Genomic DNA, 21,575 nt, shown 5'->3' with positions numbered 1-21,575 from the left:
CAGAATAAAGCAGAGGAGATGCTGCTTCACACTGTGAAAATGTGGGATTTCTTGCCACAAATACTGGGGTAGTATTTGGAAGACGGATAGTTATCTACTTACCATGCATTATATTTCTCTTGAGATGTGAAGTATTTGCCACTTTTTTGTACCAGGCCAATTTAAAAAAAAAGAAACTAAAAGTGCACAGGGCACACAGTGCAGGGACCCTTCTGGCTTTATGCTGTTGCCTTCACAGTACTTCCTTAAGTAGTCCCCTTCTCTGTTTAGTACCAGCCACTGCCAGTGTAGAAAGGTGTGTTTACAAATATCCATGTTGGCTTCTCCTTGGCCCAGTGTCTGGTCTGCAAACTCTTGCAAACTTGGGTCCCCCTTAGTGGTCCAACAAGCACAACATTTCAAAATGGTGAAGTCACTGGTTACTTTCCCACAACAGACAAGCATTCCAGTTAGGAAAGACACTTGTCAGACATTGTAATATTGTATTGCTTTTTAAAAGCTTTCCATCCTGCTCGGTAATGGCATCCTAGACCATCTTGGACAACAGTAAAATGCATGAGAATGCCAGGTACCAACAAAAACCACTTTGCATGCTTCCTTATCAGTGCAGTAGGACAGATTTTCCTGTGCTAGTGGCTGGTAACATGTAAGTGTTGCAATATATTTTTTTTTCTTAATGGAAGAAGCAAATGCATCTGGTAGATTTTGCAGGTGTATATATATATAGACACACTTACCTTCCATTTTCTCTTGTATTTTCTTGAAATTACTTTACTTTTGAATCCCTGGTTATCAAGATCATGCCAGTAGATTTGCTTTTTTTGGTATGCTCAGATTACCTGTGGAGCTACTGGTGTACAATAAGGTTTCAGTTTTTCTTGTGAATTAACTCAGCAAAAATTAAGTAGTTGCCTGTATTTTTAAACCTAACCTGGATCCATGGAAATGCAGAAGACCTTGCATAGGGACAGAGCAGTCTGGATGTTGCTGTACAGTGCTGGGATGGAGCAAGTCATCTGAGCCAGACCAGTCTAACAACTAGAGATCTGCTAGGCCTCTGTGCATCCCCCTTTTGAGGAGGGCTTTATATTCCAAGGGTTTTATCAGCTTGTGTAAAATATGGCACAAATGCACAGAGCAAGTCTTAATCTAATGCTGAATGACTCACTAAGCTCTTTCAGAAAACATGCAACTAGCAGCAGCTCACGAGGTTGTTAACATTTGCAAAATGTGCAGACTTTTCCTCCCCATGAATTACCCAAGATTTTTCTGCATTTCAGTGCTGAGTTGAAATCTGGCATGGCAACTCATCTTTCTGAGTGGAGGCTGGGATAGATTTAGTAGAAAATAACAGTCAAGTTTGAAAAAAACTAACCACCAAACACAAGAAAATTCCATAAAAGAAAATACAGAAGAAACAACAGTGTGAATTTTTTCACTCTGAGTAAATGTAGAAGTCCAGCTGCTGACAGTATCATGCTGAAAGTGTGGAAATGCTGTGCTTTGTCTTTTGAGACTGGCTGGCTCTAGGAAGGCAAAGGGGTTACAGTTGCTAAAGACCACGTTCCTCATCTTGAGGTTAAGGCACTTAATTGCGACTTATGGACCAAATATTGCTATGGGCATGTATACCTTGTTCTACAGATTGCTGCCTTAATGGTGACCAGCTGCTACAACTGTTCTCCGCACTGCAAACCCTTTGTCTTCATCAGTAGTTGTGACTTTGGCCACCTTGTTGTCCTGCTGTCCTAGAATTTTCTCTCTTTTCTTTGACAACATGCAAACATGCCCTTTGATGTCTAACAAGTAGTCCTAGAGTTCAGCTTTTTCACGAGAAACACTACCTGGCTTTAGCTTCAGGAAGGAGACTACCACAGATATAGTGCATTTAAGCAAAGAGTTTCTTACCTGGAATTTTGGGAAATGTGTAAAATAACCTCACAAAAGAAATATTAGGTTGGAAATATATTCTTGAATTTATTTGGCATAAACGTCTATTAGAAATGTTTGTAAAGTGTCAGCAAAAATGACAGGTGATTTTCATGTTTTTTTTTCCCTTTATACATAGCATTGTGCCAACTCTTCTCAGCAACATTTGTAAATGTAAACCAGACCTAAGATTTTTCTGCCTGTTTCCCCACATCTCTCGTGTATCTTTGTCTAGCATCTCTGACTGCATGAACAATCTTCCCTCAGGTTGTTGTTACTGAGGTCCTTTATAGTTTTCTGATTTTCATTAGATATTCTGCCTATAATAACCCTTAACTATATAATAAATCAATCATTTGGATTATAATAGGCAGTGTTCTGCATTATTTCTCAGAGATGAGTCAACTCTCTTTTCTTCTGTGGTTTACAGCATTGGTACAGTAAGCACAGCCATCCATGAATTTAATTTGGTACCATCCTGCTGCTACACAGAGCGATCACAAATGTGGACATGTAGTCCAGAACAAAGAAATATCATCAGCAAGTTGTGTTACTGTTTTTCTGAAAGATCAACCTTCAAACACAGCGTATGCCCACCTGCCTTGAACCTTTGCCATGGCCTGTGCAGGCAGCATTTAGGCTGTTTCACAGCAAAGAATTTGGTTTTAAAACCAGCCTCAAGGATGCCCTCTGCAGTTATCAGAGAACTACAGCTCTGGTCCACTGTGGCAGTCAGGATTAAAATCCAGTTTTCTGTCTTCTCCCTAAGTCTTTAAAAAACACTATAGATAAATATTCTGGCTTCATGAATGAAGTTGATGGGACAGCATTTTACCCATGAACTCCAATAAGTAAGGGGTTGTAGGGCACTGCTATAGTCTTAATGCCAGATGAAATGTGAAATTACCAAAATACATAATCTGGCGAGAGCTGAAAAATCCGTATCTCACAGGGGAAAAAAAAAAGAAAAAGAACACTTTAACAAATTCCACACAGTGCAACACAAGGGCTGTTTGCAATTGCTATGCAATTTGGATGGGGGGAAAAGTATTCTCCAGCTTTGACTAATCCAATTGTAAACCCCACCTGCCAAACACTGCTTCCATTTTGCCCCTTGGGAGGTGAGTGAGAGAGAGCTCACTCTGTGTAGTTTCAGTTCACTCATGATAACCTACATGAAGGCAGATTGCACATGGTATTTCTCTTCCTTCCTATCCTCTTCCCCCACCCCAAATACCCTCTTAAATCACTACTTTTTTGTTTCAAACAACAAGGCTGAACAGGTGAAATTTTACATAATGATTGAGGATTTTTTTATTCATTTAAGTTTCAATATCATTACAGAAAATGTTATGGTACAGAGTTGTTTAACATTAGTTTTATTTCTTTGCTCATTTAATTTCCACACGAATGCTGGTAACACTAATATCTGTACAAGATCAGTCTTTGATTTTTTTTAGTTTTTAGTTCTGTACATTTTTAAATGTATTGGTTAAAAAGGCTGTCAGCACTTAAGGAAGCAATTTTTTTGTTTGTTGAAATAAAAGGTATCCAGTTACTGCCCAAGAGTACTGAGCTGGGTGCTGCTGGGACGAGAGATCCCTGAATGCGCAGCGAGGTAACAAAACCTCGGGGCTTCATTGGGTTCCCAGTGCAGCCACTCTGCTTTTGGCACTGTGCACATCAACACGAGATACAAGATAAAGAACAAGCAGAAGCTCTCTGTGAAGCGGTTATGAAGCATACTAATAAGGGAAATCCAAGTGTTGTCTACGCTAGTATAAATAAGCAGACAGCCTTGTTTTAAGAGCATAAGTAGTTGTATCTTAAAGATGAGAAAAAACACAAGTTCTGCAGGCACCTACTGCTGTCTACTAAAAGCTACCGCTATTAGAACTAGCATTGAACACACAAAGCAATTGCAAGGAAAGGAAAAAGTTGCTTTGATATAATCAGAATAAATTTCTTTGTTAAGATTTGTTTTAAAGTTTTTTTAAAAGGTATTTATTTAAATTCCATTTGAAATATATTTCAAGATGTTGACTATACTGATCAACTTTTATCCAAATCAGAAAAACTAGCTGTGCCGTTGCATATTACAGGATACAGTCAATGATATGTGGACATGCATCAAAGCTTCGCTCTTGCTGGTGACATCATAGCCTTCCAATGACCATGACATCGACCACCTCCCCCTTGTGAAGCTCCACATACTGCTCTGTCTTTGGAGGTAGCATCAACAGTCCATTGGCACTGCGCATACTCATCAGACGACTGCTCATCTGATTCCCTACAGGACAGAGAGAACTATTTCAGTCAAGTCTTCAGTTAGTTCCAAATGCTGAAACACATCATGCAACAAACAAAAGCTGTTATAACAAAGATGTTTATGTGGCTAACTTAGAGAGCTGGGGTCTTTCTATATCAAGGTGAATGGAAACAGAGAACTCTGTGTATAAGTCAACCTCTCATCAGACTGGCTCTCAAAATTGTCACTCCCTTTGCTGATTGCTTTTCTATCCAGCCTTCCACATTATCTATACCCTGTATCTTGTCCTAGTAAATTGCTTTTCTGTTGGAATTTCTAATCCTATAAAAATTACTTTATTTTTCTATTTGTATACCTAAATCCACTTGTACCAACACAAAACCAGCACAGTCTAGAATATTTTTAATGTACTGTCATAGAATAAGTTTGATTAACTTTATTATCTCTGGTTAGGATCATTTAGGTTGGGAAAAACCTCCAAGATCATTGCGTCCAACCTTTGACCAAGCACTACCATTTCACTAAACTATTGCACTAAGTGCCAAGTCCAGTCATTTCCTGAGCACCTCCAGGGACGGTGATTCCACTTCCCTGGCAGTTTGTTCCAATGCTTAACTACCCTTTCAGTGAAGAAATTCTTCCTGATGTCCAACCTGAACCTCCCCTGGCACAGCTTGAGGCTGTTTCCTCTCCTCCTGTTCCAGCTCCTGTCCAATCCCGGCTCCCTCAGTCTTTCCTCCTAAGACCTGTGCTCCAGACCCTTCACCAAGACAATGTCTTTCTTGTAGTGAGTGGCCCAGAACTGAACACAGGATTCGAAGTGCAGCCTCAACAGTGCTGAGTACAGGGGGACAATCGCTGCCTTGGTCCTGCTGGCCACACTATTGCTGATACAGGCCAGGATGCCACTGGCCTCCTTGGCCACCTGGGCACACTACTGGCTCATGCTCAGCTGCTGTCAACCAGCCCCCCCAGTTCCTTTTCTTCTGGGCTGTGCAATACTCCTATTTAGCATTAGTAGCTTAGCACTGGTAGCTAAAATAGTTGAAGTCTTAGGCTGCAAGAGCTGACAGACAGTAAACTTTTCAATAAAATCAATGCTGCTAACACAGAACTAACTGAATCTGACATATATGAACAGAATGAAGAAGACAAGGATCAAGGAAACAATTCCATGAGAATAAGGTAACTTCAGAAGAAGGCCAGCCCAGCAACAAAGAAAACCAGTATGAAATAAAGAAACCACCAACCAGAATTAAGCAACTAGGCTTCGAGATCAGGTACTGGGTGGTAAAAGTGTAATTGGAGGGTGCAATCTGGGGTAGGAGTCCCTCTCCAGAAACACCCAGCTGAAGCTGTACCCTGAGAACTAATGAAAGAGGAATTCGAAACCTTCACTTGGACTTTAGGTTTTCCAGTGGGATCCTAGCGCTGGACCCTATTATGGGTGTTGGCTGTGTAAAAATCTGCAACACAAACCACCTCAGAAGAATGGGTTTCTTTGGGATATTGAGCTTCCCAACACATCCTGAATATGAACAATACCATACTGGTTGTATTGACAAAAACTAAAAACAAATAAAAAGCAATTCCCTTTACTTTCTTGTTTTTCAGACTTCCAGATTGACAGAGAAACCATTCCATACAGTCTGCTTGTGTAGGGAAAGAACTGATACACAATAAAACAGAGTTAAACCAAATACAGCACTATAGATGTAAGTCATAACATGACTTACAGCAAGAAATGTGTCAAGGCTGTGTGATGGAATCAATGGCAAGAACTTTCTCCGAGGAAGCAGTTCGGAACTAGTATTTTCCCTGCGGAGACTCATATATAGAGCTTTGTATTAAACAGTGTGGAGGTTGTTTAAGGACCTGAATCTCTCGAGAAACTATCAGAGTCAGCCTTCCAGCAGTACACAGCTAAGAAAGTATTAAAATCTAGTATTTACCTCAACTGCAGCTGAGTAACCAGAAGTATCTCTAGGTGGCAAACATGACTAACAAGGCCTTGGTCAACTTTAAGAGAACATTAACAGTCTCTGCTATCTCTTCTACTTTTCCAGTTCAGCTAAAATCACACTTCTTTTATTTGTACTGCTTCTAGGTATGCCCCAACTGTGTTTGTTTAGTACGTGCACAACAGCAAAAGGAACGAAATATTCCTGAGTGCAAGTAAGCATGGTGGCTGTTTATAGAAAGGAATGTGTGCACATATGCAAGCACACAGGAGTAGTGTGTGTGTGTGTGTGTGTGTGTGTGTGTGTGTGTGTGTGTGTGTGTGTGTGTGTGTGCAAAGGCAGGTTCTTCAAATAAAGGGAATTGTAATGGTTAGGCTGGCAAGTCATATCATGACTGAATTTTGTACTAATGTACGTGTATGGGTGCACAAGTATGTCAGCAAATCAGTCTGCATAAATAAGGTTATATGAAGAAACATGTGCACAGGCTTGGTTGTTTTTAGACATACGCAGGAAGGCAAGGATCTGTGTGAGTGTCTGTCAGTCTGTGTTACTGGGCACTAACCTGTACTCTGTGCCCAAGGTAGTGGTTCTTGGTGATGCCAAGTCAGTATGCACCGATGATATTCTGGGCGGGGGTCCAATTTTACATCACATGATAACTGCAGAAGGAAAAAGAAAGGATGAACATGTCATGCATTCAGAACATGCATGCACTAAGATAGTGGAACAATCTGCTCAACTGTTTTTCCTTTTGAAAAAACTTGCATTTTGAGGTGACATGGTATCTAGTGCAAAATTAAAAACTGTAGAAGGTACAGACTGCAGTATTTAAGGAAAATACAACCGTGATATTATAATATCAAAGTGTGTGATGGAGTCTATATGCATTAAGTGGAATATTCCAAAACTGTTCCTTTACTGGGAGTTTACAGATAGCATTTCTCCAGCAAAAAGCATTTCTAGTCTCTGGATTACATAGTATAAAGATAAAAATGTTATTCACATTCAAAATCACGCTAGCTCTGACAAAAGGGAAATAGCCAATCTTTGAAATGAGAAGACATACAGAAATTTAATGGACCACACTGGAAAATTCATGCAAAAGTGAAGGTTACTATTAATTGCTTTCTGCTTTAGAATATTTTAGCTGTGAGATAGAGAAAAATCTGGATGCTTGAGTAAGCAAAAAAGAGAGAGACAGGATAACCAGTAAGAGAAAAGCACATAGCCAGGAACACTAAGAAAGCTACAAAAGGTGACTTGTTAATTGGTACATTATTTCAATCAAAAATAGAAGAAGAATACATTATAATAACAGGCCTTGCATCTATATTAAATAGAATTACAGTATCCATGATTTATTAGAAGACTGAACAGAATAGTTTAAGTGATTTATATTGCTTAGGGTGGGGGTCATGTGGGTTACTTACAGAGATAACAGAAAGCATTTAAAATCTGTATTTTCTATCATTAATACAGAACTATCCAATTCTTGGTGTTCACAGATTACCCTGCATTTTCACTACAGGTTAAAACAAACATTTCCTTAAACAGGAAAGTGTCCTTTTTGCTTGGCTGTCAAATGTCTGCCTCTGCATCTGTGTATCTTGCTCCATTAGATGGCCATCTAACTCAGAAATTATGGGGCTGATTATTACGATTAACAGAGATTGAGCATGTAACTCTGTGTGAACTTCCTCCAACTGCCAGAACTGCTCTAGGGCTCCAAACACATCAGTCTTTCAGAGCTCAACGAGCAGTACTTCAATATCTTAAGACAATTTTTAAATAGAGGTCAAACTTCTTACCCTGGCTTTGATGATGGTGGGCCGAGGATCCAGGATACCCTGCATTTTCCTCAGTGCAGGAACAACAAAGAGATTGCAGGTGACGACAGCTGACACAGGGTTGCCTGTAGAACAAAGAACAGGTGGTGATGACTCCCTCTTGATTTACTCTGTAAATTGCTCTAGTCAATTCATGATTTTTTAGCCATTTCACTCCAAAGGACTCTACAGGGCTCTTCATACTATGTACAGGAAATGTTTCATTCCAGACTGCAGTGGCATGTGGCAAGTGCACCTGTTGAAAGCTGCACTCTGGATGATGGTCTGCTGAAATCCTGCTCTGACCAGAACTGCCCCATGTTCCTCTGGCCCCACCATTTCTCTCTGTTGTCCTATGCCTAGATTTGTCTGAGGCTGGGGCAGAGTTTATTGTGGACAGGTATTGGTTCTACCTCACAGGGCTCTCAATTCATGATTAATGGTTCCCAGACACATGGAAAAATAACTTTCAACTCCCTGACAGAGTGGAAAAATGCTTTTGTAAATAATTCTAAGGAGAATTCTACTGATTTATGTTTTCTGTTAAATCACAACAGAGGTGTATGACCACTTCTCAAACACCACTGTCTTACACATCTGGACTTCCCTGGCTGACAGCTTTAAAATAAATACTATGACCAGACAGAGGCTCCATTGATCTGTCCCCTGGAAGAAAATGTACTATAGCAACTAAAGCAAGAGAAGGTGAAAACACTAGAGATACATAGTGATGACATTAATAAAAGGAGTACCAGAGTAATTAAAAAAGATTTCAAGGCACTGACCCAATCTCTTCAGGGGACAGGACCACAGGTAGTAATTGCCTCAGTTCCTGTGCTAGCTGGGATGAATGAGGAGAGGTTTAGGAAAGCCCAGCTTACCAATAGGTGGCTTAGGGGATGGTGCTATCGTCAAAATTTTGGGTTTTTTGATCATGGCGCAAACTCCATGTTGCCCAGTCTCGTCAAAGCAGATGGGCTTCATTTATCTAGGAAGGGCAAAAGAACTGTAGCCCATAAGTTGGCAGGGTTAGTTAGGAGGGCTTTAAACTAGGTTTGAAGGGGGAAGGGACGTCAACTGGGCTCTCCAGAGATAGGCCTAAGGGCATAGAGCCCGAGTTGAGAATGAAATCAATGGCCCAGCTGAAGTGCATGTACACCAATGCACGCAGTATGGGAAACAAACAAGAGGAGCTGGAAGCCATAGTGCAGCAGGAAAACTATGACATAGTTGCTGTCACAGAAACATGGTGGGATGACTCACATGACTGGAGTGCTGCTATGGGGGGCTACAAGCTCTTCAGAAAAGACAGGCAGGGAAGGAGAGGTGGAGGGGTGGCTTTATATGTTAGAGAGTCTCTTGACTCTGTTGAAGTTGAGGTCAGCAGTGACAAGGTTGAGTGCCTGTGGGCCAGAATCAGGGGCAAGGCCAACAAGGCTGACACCCTTGTGGGTGTCTGTTACAGACTGCCCAACCAGGATGATGAAGGGGATGAATTATTCTACAAGCAGCTGGCGGATGTCTCAAAATCTCCAGCCCTTGTTCTTGTGGGTGACTTTAACCTGCCAGATATCTGCTGGGAGCTTCATACTGCAGAGAAGAGGCAGTCAAGGAGGTTCCTGGAGTGTATATAGGACAATTTCCTTCATCAACTGGTAAATGAGCCTACCAGGGGGAAGGCCCTGCTAGACCTACTGTTTACAAACAGAGAGGGGCTGGTAGATGATGTAGTGGTTGGAGGCCGCCTGGGGCATAGTGACCATGAAATAATAGAATTTTCAGTCCTCAGGGATGTAAGGAGAGCCACCATTAAAACCTCTGCTTTGGACTTCTGGAGAGCAGATTTTGGCCTATTCAAAGAACTGATTCAGAGCATACCCTGGGAAACAACCCTTAAAGGTAAGGGGGTCCAGGAGGGATGGACATGTTTTAAGAGGGAGATTTTGAATGCACAGCAACAGGCTGTCCCAGTGTGCCGAAAGGCCAGCCGGAGGGGAAGACAGCCAGCTTGGTTAAATAGGGAGATTCTGCAAGAAATCAGGGATAAAAAGAAAGTTTACAGACTATGGAAAAAAGGGCTGGCTACTTACGAAGAATTTACAGCTAGAGCTAGGTCATGCAGGAAAAAAATTAGGGAAAGAAAAGTGGAATTTGAAGTAAATTTGGCTATTTCAGTTAGGGATAACAAAAAGTCCTTTTATAAATACATTAATAACAAAAGGAGGGGCAAGGAAAACCTCCATTCTCTGTTGGACTTGGAGGGAAATATAGTTAAGGAAGATGAGGAGAAGGCTGAGGTACTTAACACCTACTTTGCCTCAGTTTTCACCAGTAAGACAGGTGGCCCTCAAGACAACTGGCCTCTGGAGCTGGTGGACAGGGAGAGGGAGCTGAATAGCCCTCCTGTATTCCAGGAGGAAATAGTGACCGACTTACTGAGCCAGCTGGATCCTAACAAGTCTATGGGACCAGATGGGATCCATCCCAGGGTGATGAAGGAGCTGGCAGAAGAGCTTGCCAAACCGCTCTCCATCATCTTCCAACAGTCCTGGCTCTCTGGGGAGGTCCCAGATGATTGGAGGTTGGCGAATGTCACCCCAATCCACAAAAAGGGCTGCAAGCAGGACCCTGGCAACTACAGGCCTGTCAGCCTGACCTCCGTGCCTGGCAGGGTTATGGAGCAGTTCATCCTGAGTGCAATCACACAGCACCTTCAGGGTGGACAAGGGATTAGACCCAGCCAGCATGGGTTTAGGAGGGGCAGGTCCTGTCTGACCAACCTGATCTCTTTCTACGATCAGGTGACCCTCCTGGTGGATGAGGGGAAGGCTGTGGATGTGGTCTATCTGGACTTCAGCAAGGCCTTTGATACTGTCTCCCATAATATACTCCTGGAAAAGCTGGTAGCCCATGGCCTGGACAAGTGTACCCTCTCCTGGATTAAGAGCTGGCTGGAGGGTTGGGCCCAGAGAGTGCTGGTGAACGGAGCTGCATCCAGCTGTTGGCCAGTCACCAGTGGTGTTCCCCAGGGGTCTGTGTTGGGTCCAGTCCTGTTTAACATCTTTATTGATGATTTAGATGAGGGGATTGAGTCCATCATCAGCAAATTTGCTGATGACACCAAGTTGGGAGGGAGTGTCGACCTGCTGGAAGGCAGGAGGGCTCTGCAGAGGGATCTGGATAGTCTTGAGAGATGGGCTGATTCCAATGGGATGAAGTTCAATAAGGCCAAGTGCCGGGTCCTGCACTTTGGCCACAACAACCCCCTGCAGCGCTACAGGCTGGGCACAGAGTGGCTGGAGAGCAGCCAGGCAGAAAGGGACCTTGGAGTACTAATTGACAGGAAGCTCAACATGAGTCAACAGTGTGCCCAGGTGGCCAAGAAGGCCAATGGGATCCTGTCCTGTATCAAAAACAGCGTGACCAGCAGGACCAGGGAAGTGATCCTTTCCCCGGTACTCTGCATTGGTGAGGCCACACCTTGAGTACTGTGTTCAGTTCTGGGCCCCTCAGTTCAGAAAGGATATTGAGGTGCTGGAGCAGGTCCAGAGAAGAGCAACAAGGCTGGTGAAGGGACTGGAGCACAAGCCCTATGGGGAGAGGCTGAGGGAGCTGGGGTTGTTTAGCCTGGAGAAGAGGAGGCTCAGAGGTGACCTCATCACTGTCTATAACTACCTGAAGGGAAGTTATAGCCAGGTGGGGGCTGGTCTCTTCTCCCAGGCACTCAGCAATAGGACAAGGGGGCACGGGCTTAAGCTCTGCCAGGGGAAATTTAAGTTGGATATCAGAAAAAAATTCTTTACAGAGAGAGTAATCAGGCATTGGAATGGGCTGCCCGGAGAGGTGGTGGATTCACCATCCCTAGAGATTTTTAAACACAGATTGGACGTAGCGCTGGGTGCCATGATCTAGTAAATGAACTAGAGTTGGACCAAGGGTTGGACTCGATGACCTTGGAGGTCTTTTCCAACCCAATCGATTCTATGATCTGAAAACCCCCAGCTTATCAAGACCAGGATTCCCTGTGTAGTTAAAATCCATGGAATGACAGAGTGATAACAATAAAATAAATTCCTCCTGATCTAGGAAGACAGAGAGCCCTAAGTAAATGTTTATTCTGAATGGAAGCTTTCCCAGGGCATGCAGCAGTCAGTGGAGCAGCTGTGCTGCCCTCTTTTGGTTCCACAGAAATTCTGATGAACAAAAATATTCCAAGACATGTTCCTTGTCCCTCCCTCATTTTTTTCTCTGTTTCAGTATGTCAGAGGGGATGCACTGACTTACACATACACACGGGATATTTACTGTGAAGGCGGAGCGAGCTGTAGATAAAAACACTCTCATAAAACCCCGAAGGAAATAGAAGGATGGAAGAAATCATAAGACTGGTACACTAGCAAATTCTGAGGACAGGAACAAAGGAGAACTTAGTACATTCCTGTAAGTCCATTTTTTCTGGAAATTTCTGAGAAAAATATTACAGGTACCTTCCTTAGGGGTGCCAACACCAGGCCATAGGTGCTGTGAAATGTCACTATTCTGTTTCATGTCTGTCATCTCTCCACAGCAACAAAAGTAACCACAAAACATCTTACCTGGGAGCGCAAAGATTATTTTTCTTACACCGTCAATATCTAGAGTTGCAAAAGTTGTTGGCAGGCTGTGAAAAAGGAAAGTTATTTAATATCTGCATTAGACTTTGCTTAACATTACTATATTATTTACAACATTTGGAAAAGAAAACAAAACAGAATGTCTATCTTTCAGCAGATCATTAACACCTGTTGATTATTCCATACTGGAGGTTCAATCCTCTCTTTGCAGTGACAGAACAATTAGTTCTTCTTGGTATTCAGCTATGAAGTTTTAAGTAGATGAGTTTTCCTCTGGAGAGGAAACATCTAAAACAAGATGAATTAGTAATCAAAAATCTAATTCTAGCATTGTCTTTATGCTAGAAGCCAATCACTGAAGAAGTAATACTTAAATAATGCAATTACAGAGCTGTGTTTTTCATATATGGGTCTTCAAATTTTTATAACATTAGTGACTAATTCTCTTACTCCAGTCTCTACAGCAGTAGTGACAATGGAGCAATATTTCTGAGCAGTGAATGCCAGCTAGTCTGCAGAAGAACAAATTCAGATACACAGCCAGAGCTGCAGGCAGGTAAGACCCAGGTCTATCACTGCAGAGCTTTCTTTGCCATTCAGAGCCGCTCCTGAGTGATCTGCAGCAGCTTGTCACGAGGGCTATTACAGTTATACAAATAGAACTGCACAGCCGGCACAAGAATGTGGCTGGTAAAGGAAAGGGACTCATTCATGAAAAAGGAATTCTATACACCTATGTTAATACAGTAATTTTAAACATTAGAAATGATACCTTACAGGAGCAACCATTAGGTTGGGTTCCTTGGCTTCACCTTGAGCCAACTGCTATCACCTGGTCAGCAGATTATAGCTGATGACCAGAAGCAGCTTTGGAGACTTGCCACACTTTGATCATTACCCCTAGTTTTGTGTCTGCTAAGACTGATCAACATCCTATTTTACCAGGGGAAGAGAGTATTTGATGCTTCTGTTTTAAAATGTCTCTGACATGATGAGAACTACATACCAGATCTCCAGGTCTTATAACCAGTGCACAAACCAAGGCACAACAATCTAATTGTTAATTCATGTATACTGGAAACTCTGAATTCTCATATGAGATTTCAAACCATCATTGGTAAAGTCTTCCAGTACTGTCTTCTGGCAGTGCTGCTAGGCTAGATATAACCTTTCATGAGCTCAGCAACTTTCAGATCAAGTGGAGGGATGGTAAATTCCAGGCATCACTCTGCATCCATGTAGCATACCAAAATACAGGCATATAACAAATTCTGACTTTGCTCTTGGAACTTGTTCAAGGGATTTTTTTCAATATGGTAATCACAATTCATATCTAAGGTCTTTTAAGGCAGAGTTAATAACACCCAAAACACAGTATCTGCTATTGCATTACAGCCAATGAAAAATGCTGAAACAGTTTTCTGAGGTGAAGTAAACACAGAAAGGATTGGGCTTGTTTTAAAATTACTACACTCAACATGCCAATTAGATAAAGCTTTGTAAATTAGCTGTCACTCCATCCCTCTCAAAGAATTGCTTGTTTGTAGGAAGATAATTTATGCAAATTTTGAACTGAAACAAGATACTCTTTAAGCAAAGTAGCTGTTTAATGTCCTTGTATTTTCTGGTTATTTCCTAACCATGTCAGTGTGAGCTCTGTGATCACACTGAAGGTGGTGGCAGTGTTTACACCATGCTGGTTTCCCACCAAGTCCCAAACCTGATTTGCAACAGTTTTAAGAGAAGTATCTCCTACTGATAAAAAGTAATCTTTTGGGTCCTGTTAATTTCATCCATAAACATGATGACTAACCTGAGTAGCACCGATTTTGCTTCTTTTCCCATTTATATCTATCCTGTGGTTTATAGTATATTTGGAAAACTGAAATCTGCTGAAGCACTTCATTAGGATATTCGGCCCAATACAGCCTCCATCTAGGCTGCCTAAACAGAAAGATTTCTTACCCTGGTTTCATAAAAACTCTGCCAAAGTGAATCTGTGCGTGAAGATCAATATCCAGAACCTGTTTAAGATAGTCCTGTTTAAATACAAAAAATCAATTAAATAATGTAAGAGTGACTTTACATCATCTAAGCAATTAATTAATATCAAGTGAATATGAAAGATTTTCCACATCCTGAAAGCGCTACAATCCAGTGGGGAATTTTCCATATTTGAAAGGAAGAAATTTTCAAAAAGAAGAGGGAAAGAACAGACTCATTTCAGGTGTCAAAACAGCCTCCATGAGGACACAGTAGCATATTTACTTAAAAGTCATATGCAGCAACAGAATCTTAGAGGACCCCACAAATACCTACTACTAAAACATTCTCTGTATCAAAGATGGAAAAAAACCCTTTTATGGTTCAAAATTAAGACTTAAAATCATCAAGTTATTTCATTTTTGCCATGGAAGCTCTGTAGCAGTGGATTTAGAGATCTCCTAGTACTTTTGAGATCAATACTGTACTGTACCGTAGAAATCATAGTTTTCCAGGATAGTGTAATTATTGTAATTTCCTGGGGACATGGTCTAATTCACAGTGGTTGTATTTAACACTCCTTAGAAAGGAAAAACTATGGGTGGCTTGTGCATGAATTCAAGTTAAATGATTCTGCAGAAACACAATCGATCCAGTTATTAAACCAAATTACTTGGTTAGTCTTTATTGAAAATTGCTGTGCTTAAAGATATAGCACTCTATCTGTTTTGTTTAATGAGGTTAAAGACACAAGCCATAACAGTCATCTGTTTTCCCATCTTTCTTTTTTTTTTTTGGTGTGTGTGTATATTCAAATACTTAGAAAGCAGCAACTCATTTCAGCCAGGCATGAATTCTCAGTTATTGATTGCATTATAACCCCATTTTTACTTTCTGTTTACTTTTTGGATGTTCAGAGTTATTCCACTAAAAATGTAGAAAGCTCAGCATTAGAGGGCAGACCATCAGTGGAATTTAGAGCCTGTTGACTTTATGCTGTTGCTTCAACTTCAGATTGGGGAGAAATCAGCCAGAAGGCATGAATGCCTGTGAGACCACTCAGCACTCCAGTCACTTCCCAGTGTTTCATGATGTATCCAACAATATGATTTCTACTCAAAAAAGTGACAGAAACTCATGTTTGCCATCTCCTAACGACTGTCTTTAGCATCTGTTAGTTATAAAAGGAGAGATGTTTCTTTTACCTGCCAAACTCACAGATTCAGCCTGGGACCAAAAAGTAATCTGAATTTTCCTTCGCATAAGTCATGATTAATAAATGTCCTGCAGGTTCATCTATGCCCCACCAGCATCTGTGTATCCCTATTTTCTTTGATGGTTTTGGCACAGGGATTACCAACAGGAACTCAATCAACAATTCTGTTAATGATTCAAAAGGCAAATATATCAGCTCACTGAGTCTCATATGTATTGCCTCTGTAGGATTATCAGGCGCAAAATGTGATATAACTATTTTTGTAACAGATAGAGCTTTGGCACATTCAGGAAACAGATGTGCTGAGTAAAGAAGAGCTATTTATATACTCAGGTTGCTTTTCCAAGTACTTTTAAAGTCCCTTAGTTCTATCTACATTTTACCTACTCTAAGAATACAAAGAAGTCTGTTGCTTTCATGTGCTATTAACCAAGCACTTTCCTCATCCTAACTACATCAACCATTCCTTAAATAAAAACACATTTGTAAATGACTCATCAAGAACTAAAATCTTCTCCGTTGTACTATGTCTACTATAGTACAGTAACAAGAACAGAGGGAACAAGGATAGCATTGAAGACTATTTTCTTAATTAATTCACATGTAAGTGTTCAAAAAAAATTACAATCCTTTTTTAATTACCATTAATACAAAGGTAGTAGCTCTGACGATCGACTCAAGCTTGAAATTCTTACATACATTGTAGCAAGTCACACTTAAATTTTGCGTACCTTTTCCCCCATAGATACACCTCCTGATGTAATGATCACATCAGCACGGCTGATACCCTCATTCAGTGCATTCAGTAGATCATCTGGGCTGCAGGAAAGAACAGGCAAGCAGATTAGAGGCACAGAACTATGGTAAGTTGTAATGTGAGCGTCTGTGTGCACACATACAGACGCATATATACGCATATGCTTTAGGAAAGAGATACTGGCTCTAGAACAACATATTTGCCTTCTTAAGGCTCCACACTGTTCAATTCAAGTCAAGAACTGCAACCTAATTAAGTGAATGCAACACTACCACTTTTCTGTCTAAGAGTTTTGCAACAGGAACAGTGAGATACTTCAGATCAAGACTGAAGAGTGTTGCCTAAGAGTATGCAATTTTCACAGTATGTAGCAATACAAATTATGATTTAGATGAACTGACAGGGCTATATAAAGGGCCCTGACACATGAAAATTACTGGCCACCAAGCAGGCTGCAGTACTACCTGTCTAGCTTATTTAATGCATGCAAAAATTGGGGTAAGGCTCCACTTCAAACTTCAATCAGTGAAAGAGTGGGAGTAAATCCTTTGTCTTCTCTATTAGAGGGCTGTGCAGCAAATCCAGATGTACAGCTGATTCATCTTGGAAAAGCACAATCCATCCTGTTCAAGCATCTATTCACCTTCATGAGAAACAGTGTAAGGGGAGCTATAATGTTACTCCATACAAAGCATGTAACTGTGAAGGTGAAGGGTGTTGGTGTCCTAACTCTTTTCTTTCTATTTTAGATCTAAACTGGACACTTGGAAGTGGGCATCAGATGTCTAAGAACAGTCCTGATGCTGATGCAGAGCTTCAAAGCATGCAGTGGAGAAACTTGGTAATACAACTCATACAAGACCAAAGGAATCCAAAAGAATTTCCAATATATTAAATGCATCCTTTGCATTTAACATTTGTGAACTGACCAGAAGTTCACTGATTGCTATGGCCTTATGTAATGTTTCTTCAACGGTATGTTTTTACTTCAGTGATCCTGAAATTGTTTAATGAGAGGCTCTTCCTACTTAGAATGCAACTGAAAGAATGGGCAATAATGCTAGGACTTCACTTGGAATACAGCACCTGAGGTAAATTACAATTACAATTACAAATGCCATTATGGGTTATCAAGGCTTTGCAGGCTGAAAATGGCATGTGAGCTATTCTTTGGGAACTTTGATTATATTTCACTAAAAGGTAGAACCAGTGCAGTTATTTTGGAGTTTGAGCTGAAAACAGGAAAATGAGAAATATTATGCAAGTACTAGTTGATTTTTCAGAGACTAGCAGAAATTTTATGTTTCAAAAGGTCTCAGAAAGAAAAAAATCTGTCTTCTGAGCATCCTTTCTTTGCCCATGGTTTAGTGATAAACAGTTGGCATGACATGGTGCTGTGTGCACTACAATTTATGTAACAAAAGAATGACTGCCCTCCCTCACTGAGCAACTATCTCAAGTGCATGCAACCCTGCACACTCTTCAACTCCTCACCAGAGAGCCCTCAGGTGTTCTCTGTCCTATTTATAACTTACAGGCAGAAAGATCCAAGACCCCTTCTCCACTATGTCCAGGGAGTGAGGCAGCATCTTCTGTGGCATCACAGTGTGGTTATCCCCGCAAACTGTTATTATTTGTCTTGGGTTACATCCACTCTTTAGGATCATATTGTTTTGTTAGAGGTAGGAAACAAGCCACAGCAGAAAGAAGGGCAGATTGCTGGTGCTATAGACTGTAATCAATACAACAGAATTATACACTACCCTTTTTTTAAAGGAAACAGTGGCTGCAAATATTGTGTCATGCCATCATGGCTTTTATTTAGCGTACTGGGTATCTTGGATACTCTTAATGGCCTACCATGAATGGCTAAACTCTTTTTCTTTGGGAGAAAATATAAAACACATGGTCTGAAGCAAAACCATCTCCTTTATTCTTTAGGAAACAGAGACATTTCATCAGCTGCCCCTTCTGAAATCTCAGGATCATTTTCCCCAAAATACAGCACAAGTCTTTGCCATGTATTGAAGGAAAGCAGAAAGAGGCAAGTCTGCTGTTGGCTACTCTATCTTCTTCAGAACCAATTGTTTCATATTGATTCTCTAAGTAGCATCTGTATGTAATAAGATATTTTTTACGAATATTACGGAGTTTGTAATAGGAAGTCTCTCAATATCTTAGTATTCCTTAATCCTTGCCAACGAGGGTGCAGATTGGAATGCAGCAAGGAATACATATGCATTGCACATACTGGCATTCCTGAAGCTCAACAGTCAGAGACTCATGGCACTATTACCAGCCTCAGAGTCCTCTCAGTACATTTTACCTATTAGTTTGTGTTGGAGTCAAGGACCTTATCTGGAGCTTGCTCCAGGCTGTTTCATTTTAGCGGGTTTAATTATTCAAAAGTTATTCACAGGTAGCAAGACCAGACCTGCCTGGGGACATGCTCAGTCTAGATTATGAAGTGTGCTTGCTTTAGATTGTGGTTCTAGAATAATAGAAGGAACAGTAAAAAGCAAACAAGTGTATATTTAACTGTTGTTAAATAGAATGGAAGTGCTGCTACTTACATACTGAACATTTTATGTGTTTTTATAGCATAAAATTACTTAACAAAAGAAAAAAACAATTAAAAAAGCCCCCAAGTAAGCCCAAACTTAAACCACGTGAGGACTCAATTCACCCCTTTCTTTATGAGGGCAGTATATAACCCGAGTAGTTCACCATTCAGTTTTTTATTATGTCATATAAAAAGTTGAATATTACTGGACTTGGTGGACTTTTTTAGCATTTCCAGTAGAATGATCTGTAAAAGGTATCCTTTTCTTTACCATCTGTATAAGGCAAGGCATTTAAAAATTCTACCACCAAAACTTTATCCAATCAATGGCACAGCATAACATCTTTAGATAGTTGCAAAACGCATTTTATTCTTCCAAAATGAAAGATGTGATAGAACTTTTGTTGTAATAAACTGAATGATTTTATTATATTAGTTTGCTTTTTATTCTGAAGAAAGAAGACATTTGCAGAATTCCCTCCCTTGCCTTTGCAGCAAGTGTCTCTCTTATTGCCATTTTTGGCAGTCTTCTTTTTATCCCTCGGGTCTGCCTGACTCCATGAAGTAGTTCAGGCTGGTAGTTCCATGACTGCAGTTAGCACTAAGCACTCCTTACAGGAATCACCTGTTGTAAGCTTTAGTTAACACAGTAGCAAACATTTTCATTGACTTTGGTGATTCAATGCAGAGAGTTATTACTCAAATTGTATATTACCATGTATTTGATATAATCAGATAACAAAATACTACTTCTTGTTTCATTTTTTATGTAACAGTGAACAGCTTCTCCTTTGGTTTGACATGGAAAGGGAATAAATAATAAAGACTATTAAATTCTGAAAGAACAGACAAGATAATTTTGGCATCTGAGCATAACACAACAAGACAGTTCTGAAAGGCATGTGACAAATCACCATGAAGCTGAGAAATAACACTCACTGTCTGAGCAGGTACAAATCAGAAGGTGTATTCTGGAGCCCTAGCCATTGCTAGGGGCAGGATACTGCATTAGCTAGACTAATGGTCTAATTTACCATGATAAATCCTTTCAAATACCTTGTCAAAGTGCTATTCTTGGATTTTTTTCCTTCATGGACAGAACTGTGACAGGTGCTCAGATATAATGGTGAATACCTTAATCATTGTAAAGTAGATTTTGATGGGAAGTCTCATTTCCAGATGGGAAAACTGTTCTGTTTCATTTGGTGATTTTCAAAGTCAAAGTGACATTCTGCACAAAAAGGGAGTGTGCTTTACTAACATGGTGCATCTTGTTAAAAAAGTTACACTCTGTATGTTTCAGATCACATTCGAGTATCTCCTGTAAATACCTTGAAGAAAATTTGTTCTATAAAGACTGCATAGAGTTTATGAAACTATTCACACGGATGAATAAGGACAAATCCAAGAGTAGATTGTGTCTGCACAAATATTATGTGTATTGTACATATATTTTTTTAAACTGCAGACACAATGATTTGCATAAAGAGTGTATCCATTTCTAAGTGTATCTTTATATTCTCTTGCTAATTTTGCTAGTTGGATAAACAGAGTATCTACTTAACTATCCCAATGTCCTCCCCCTCTCTTCAGTTTCATGGATCAGAATGAGCATTTCAACCTGGAAATTAGTTGGAGGGTAACTTGTATAATGGCAGCAGCCTGCATCCAGTAAGCAGAGGTATATAAGACTGCAGCTGACATGCCATTTGATTTCATTAATTTCAAGAGAAGTCTTGCAGGATGGCAGTAGAGCAGAATAGGAACACCTTCTGGATTCACATGGACAACTTATGCAACACTTGATTACTGAGATGTCTTTGAACTGAAAAGATATACAGGAAATTTTAAGAGCTTGAACAAGAAAATAAAGCAAGCCTCATTAAAATAGGCATCAGCCATGTAGATTTTTATCTTTTCACTCTCAAAATAAATAGCTACATTACAATAAGGACTGACGAATTCTCTATGTTTTAAGTGCCATTTTGAAGTACCTTAAATGACAGTGTAATTTTCTCTTTCAAATAGAAATTGATGTCTGTTAATTCACTTTTGTTGATTCTATGGTTGTGCTTCACTGTCATTAATTATAATATGTCAGCTTTTCCTGTGATGCAACCCTGAACAGCAGTTTGATACATGCAATTAAACTGCTCAGTTTTATAATTTAATTTAGAAAACAAGTTACAGAAAATGGTGTTCTGCATCACCTTCCACTCTGGAGTAAAATGAGTGATCCCCATTAAAATCGATCCACAACCTTTAGTTAGGGCTGACTTATCAAGCCATTGTCACAGTACAAAATCCATAGTTCATTACTAATTTCTAGGACCATTTCCGTCATGTTCTTTGCCACAGTAGTCTCATTCATTCGTTCACATCAACCTCATTACCTGACAGTCATTTCCAGTCCTTTGTGTCCATTGCCAAACACATCAATTACTACTGGGTGGCT

At 40.3% G+C, this 21,575-nt stretch overlaps 1 protein-coding gene across 20 annotated transcripts in view; it reads right to left on the bottom strand.

Annotated features, from left to right (window-relative positions):
* Positions 1 to 3,213: 3,213 nt before the first annotated feature.
* Positions 3,214 to 21,575, bottom strand: part of GPHN (gephyrin) — a 290,109-nt gene continuing 271,747 nt past the window's right edge. For all 20 annotated transcript variants that reach the window (XM_071558087.1, XM_071558093.1, XM_071558090.1 and 17 more), the window contains 6 exons: positions 16,532 to 16,619; positions 14,567 to 14,640; positions 12,584 to 12,648; positions 7,971 to 8,074; positions 6,725 to 6,821; positions 3,214 to 4,219 (listed from right to left, as the gene is read on the bottom strand). In XM_071558087.1, the coding sequence (XP_071414188.1) occupies positions 4,086 to 4,219; positions 6,725 to 6,821; positions 7,971 to 8,074; positions 12,584 to 12,648; positions 14,567 to 14,640; positions 16,532 to 16,619 (562 nt within the window). In that variant the 3' untranslated portion in view covers positions 3,214 to 4,085. The remainder of the gene's footprint in view (positions 4,220 to 6,724; positions 6,822 to 7,970; positions 8,075 to 12,583; positions 12,649 to 14,566; positions 14,641 to 16,531; positions 16,620 to 21,575) is intronic.

Source organism: Pithys albifrons, chromosome 6 (genome assembly GCF_047495875.1).
Source record: "Pithys albifrons albifrons isolate INPA30051 chromosome 6, PitAlb_v1, whole genome shotgun sequence".
Taxonomy (NCBI): Eukaryota; Metazoa; Chordata; class Aves; order Passeriformes; family Thamnophilidae; genus Pithys; species Pithys albifrons.
Note: the sequence above shows the minus strand (reverse complement) of the source record. Positions and strands in the feature narration are given on the sequence as shown.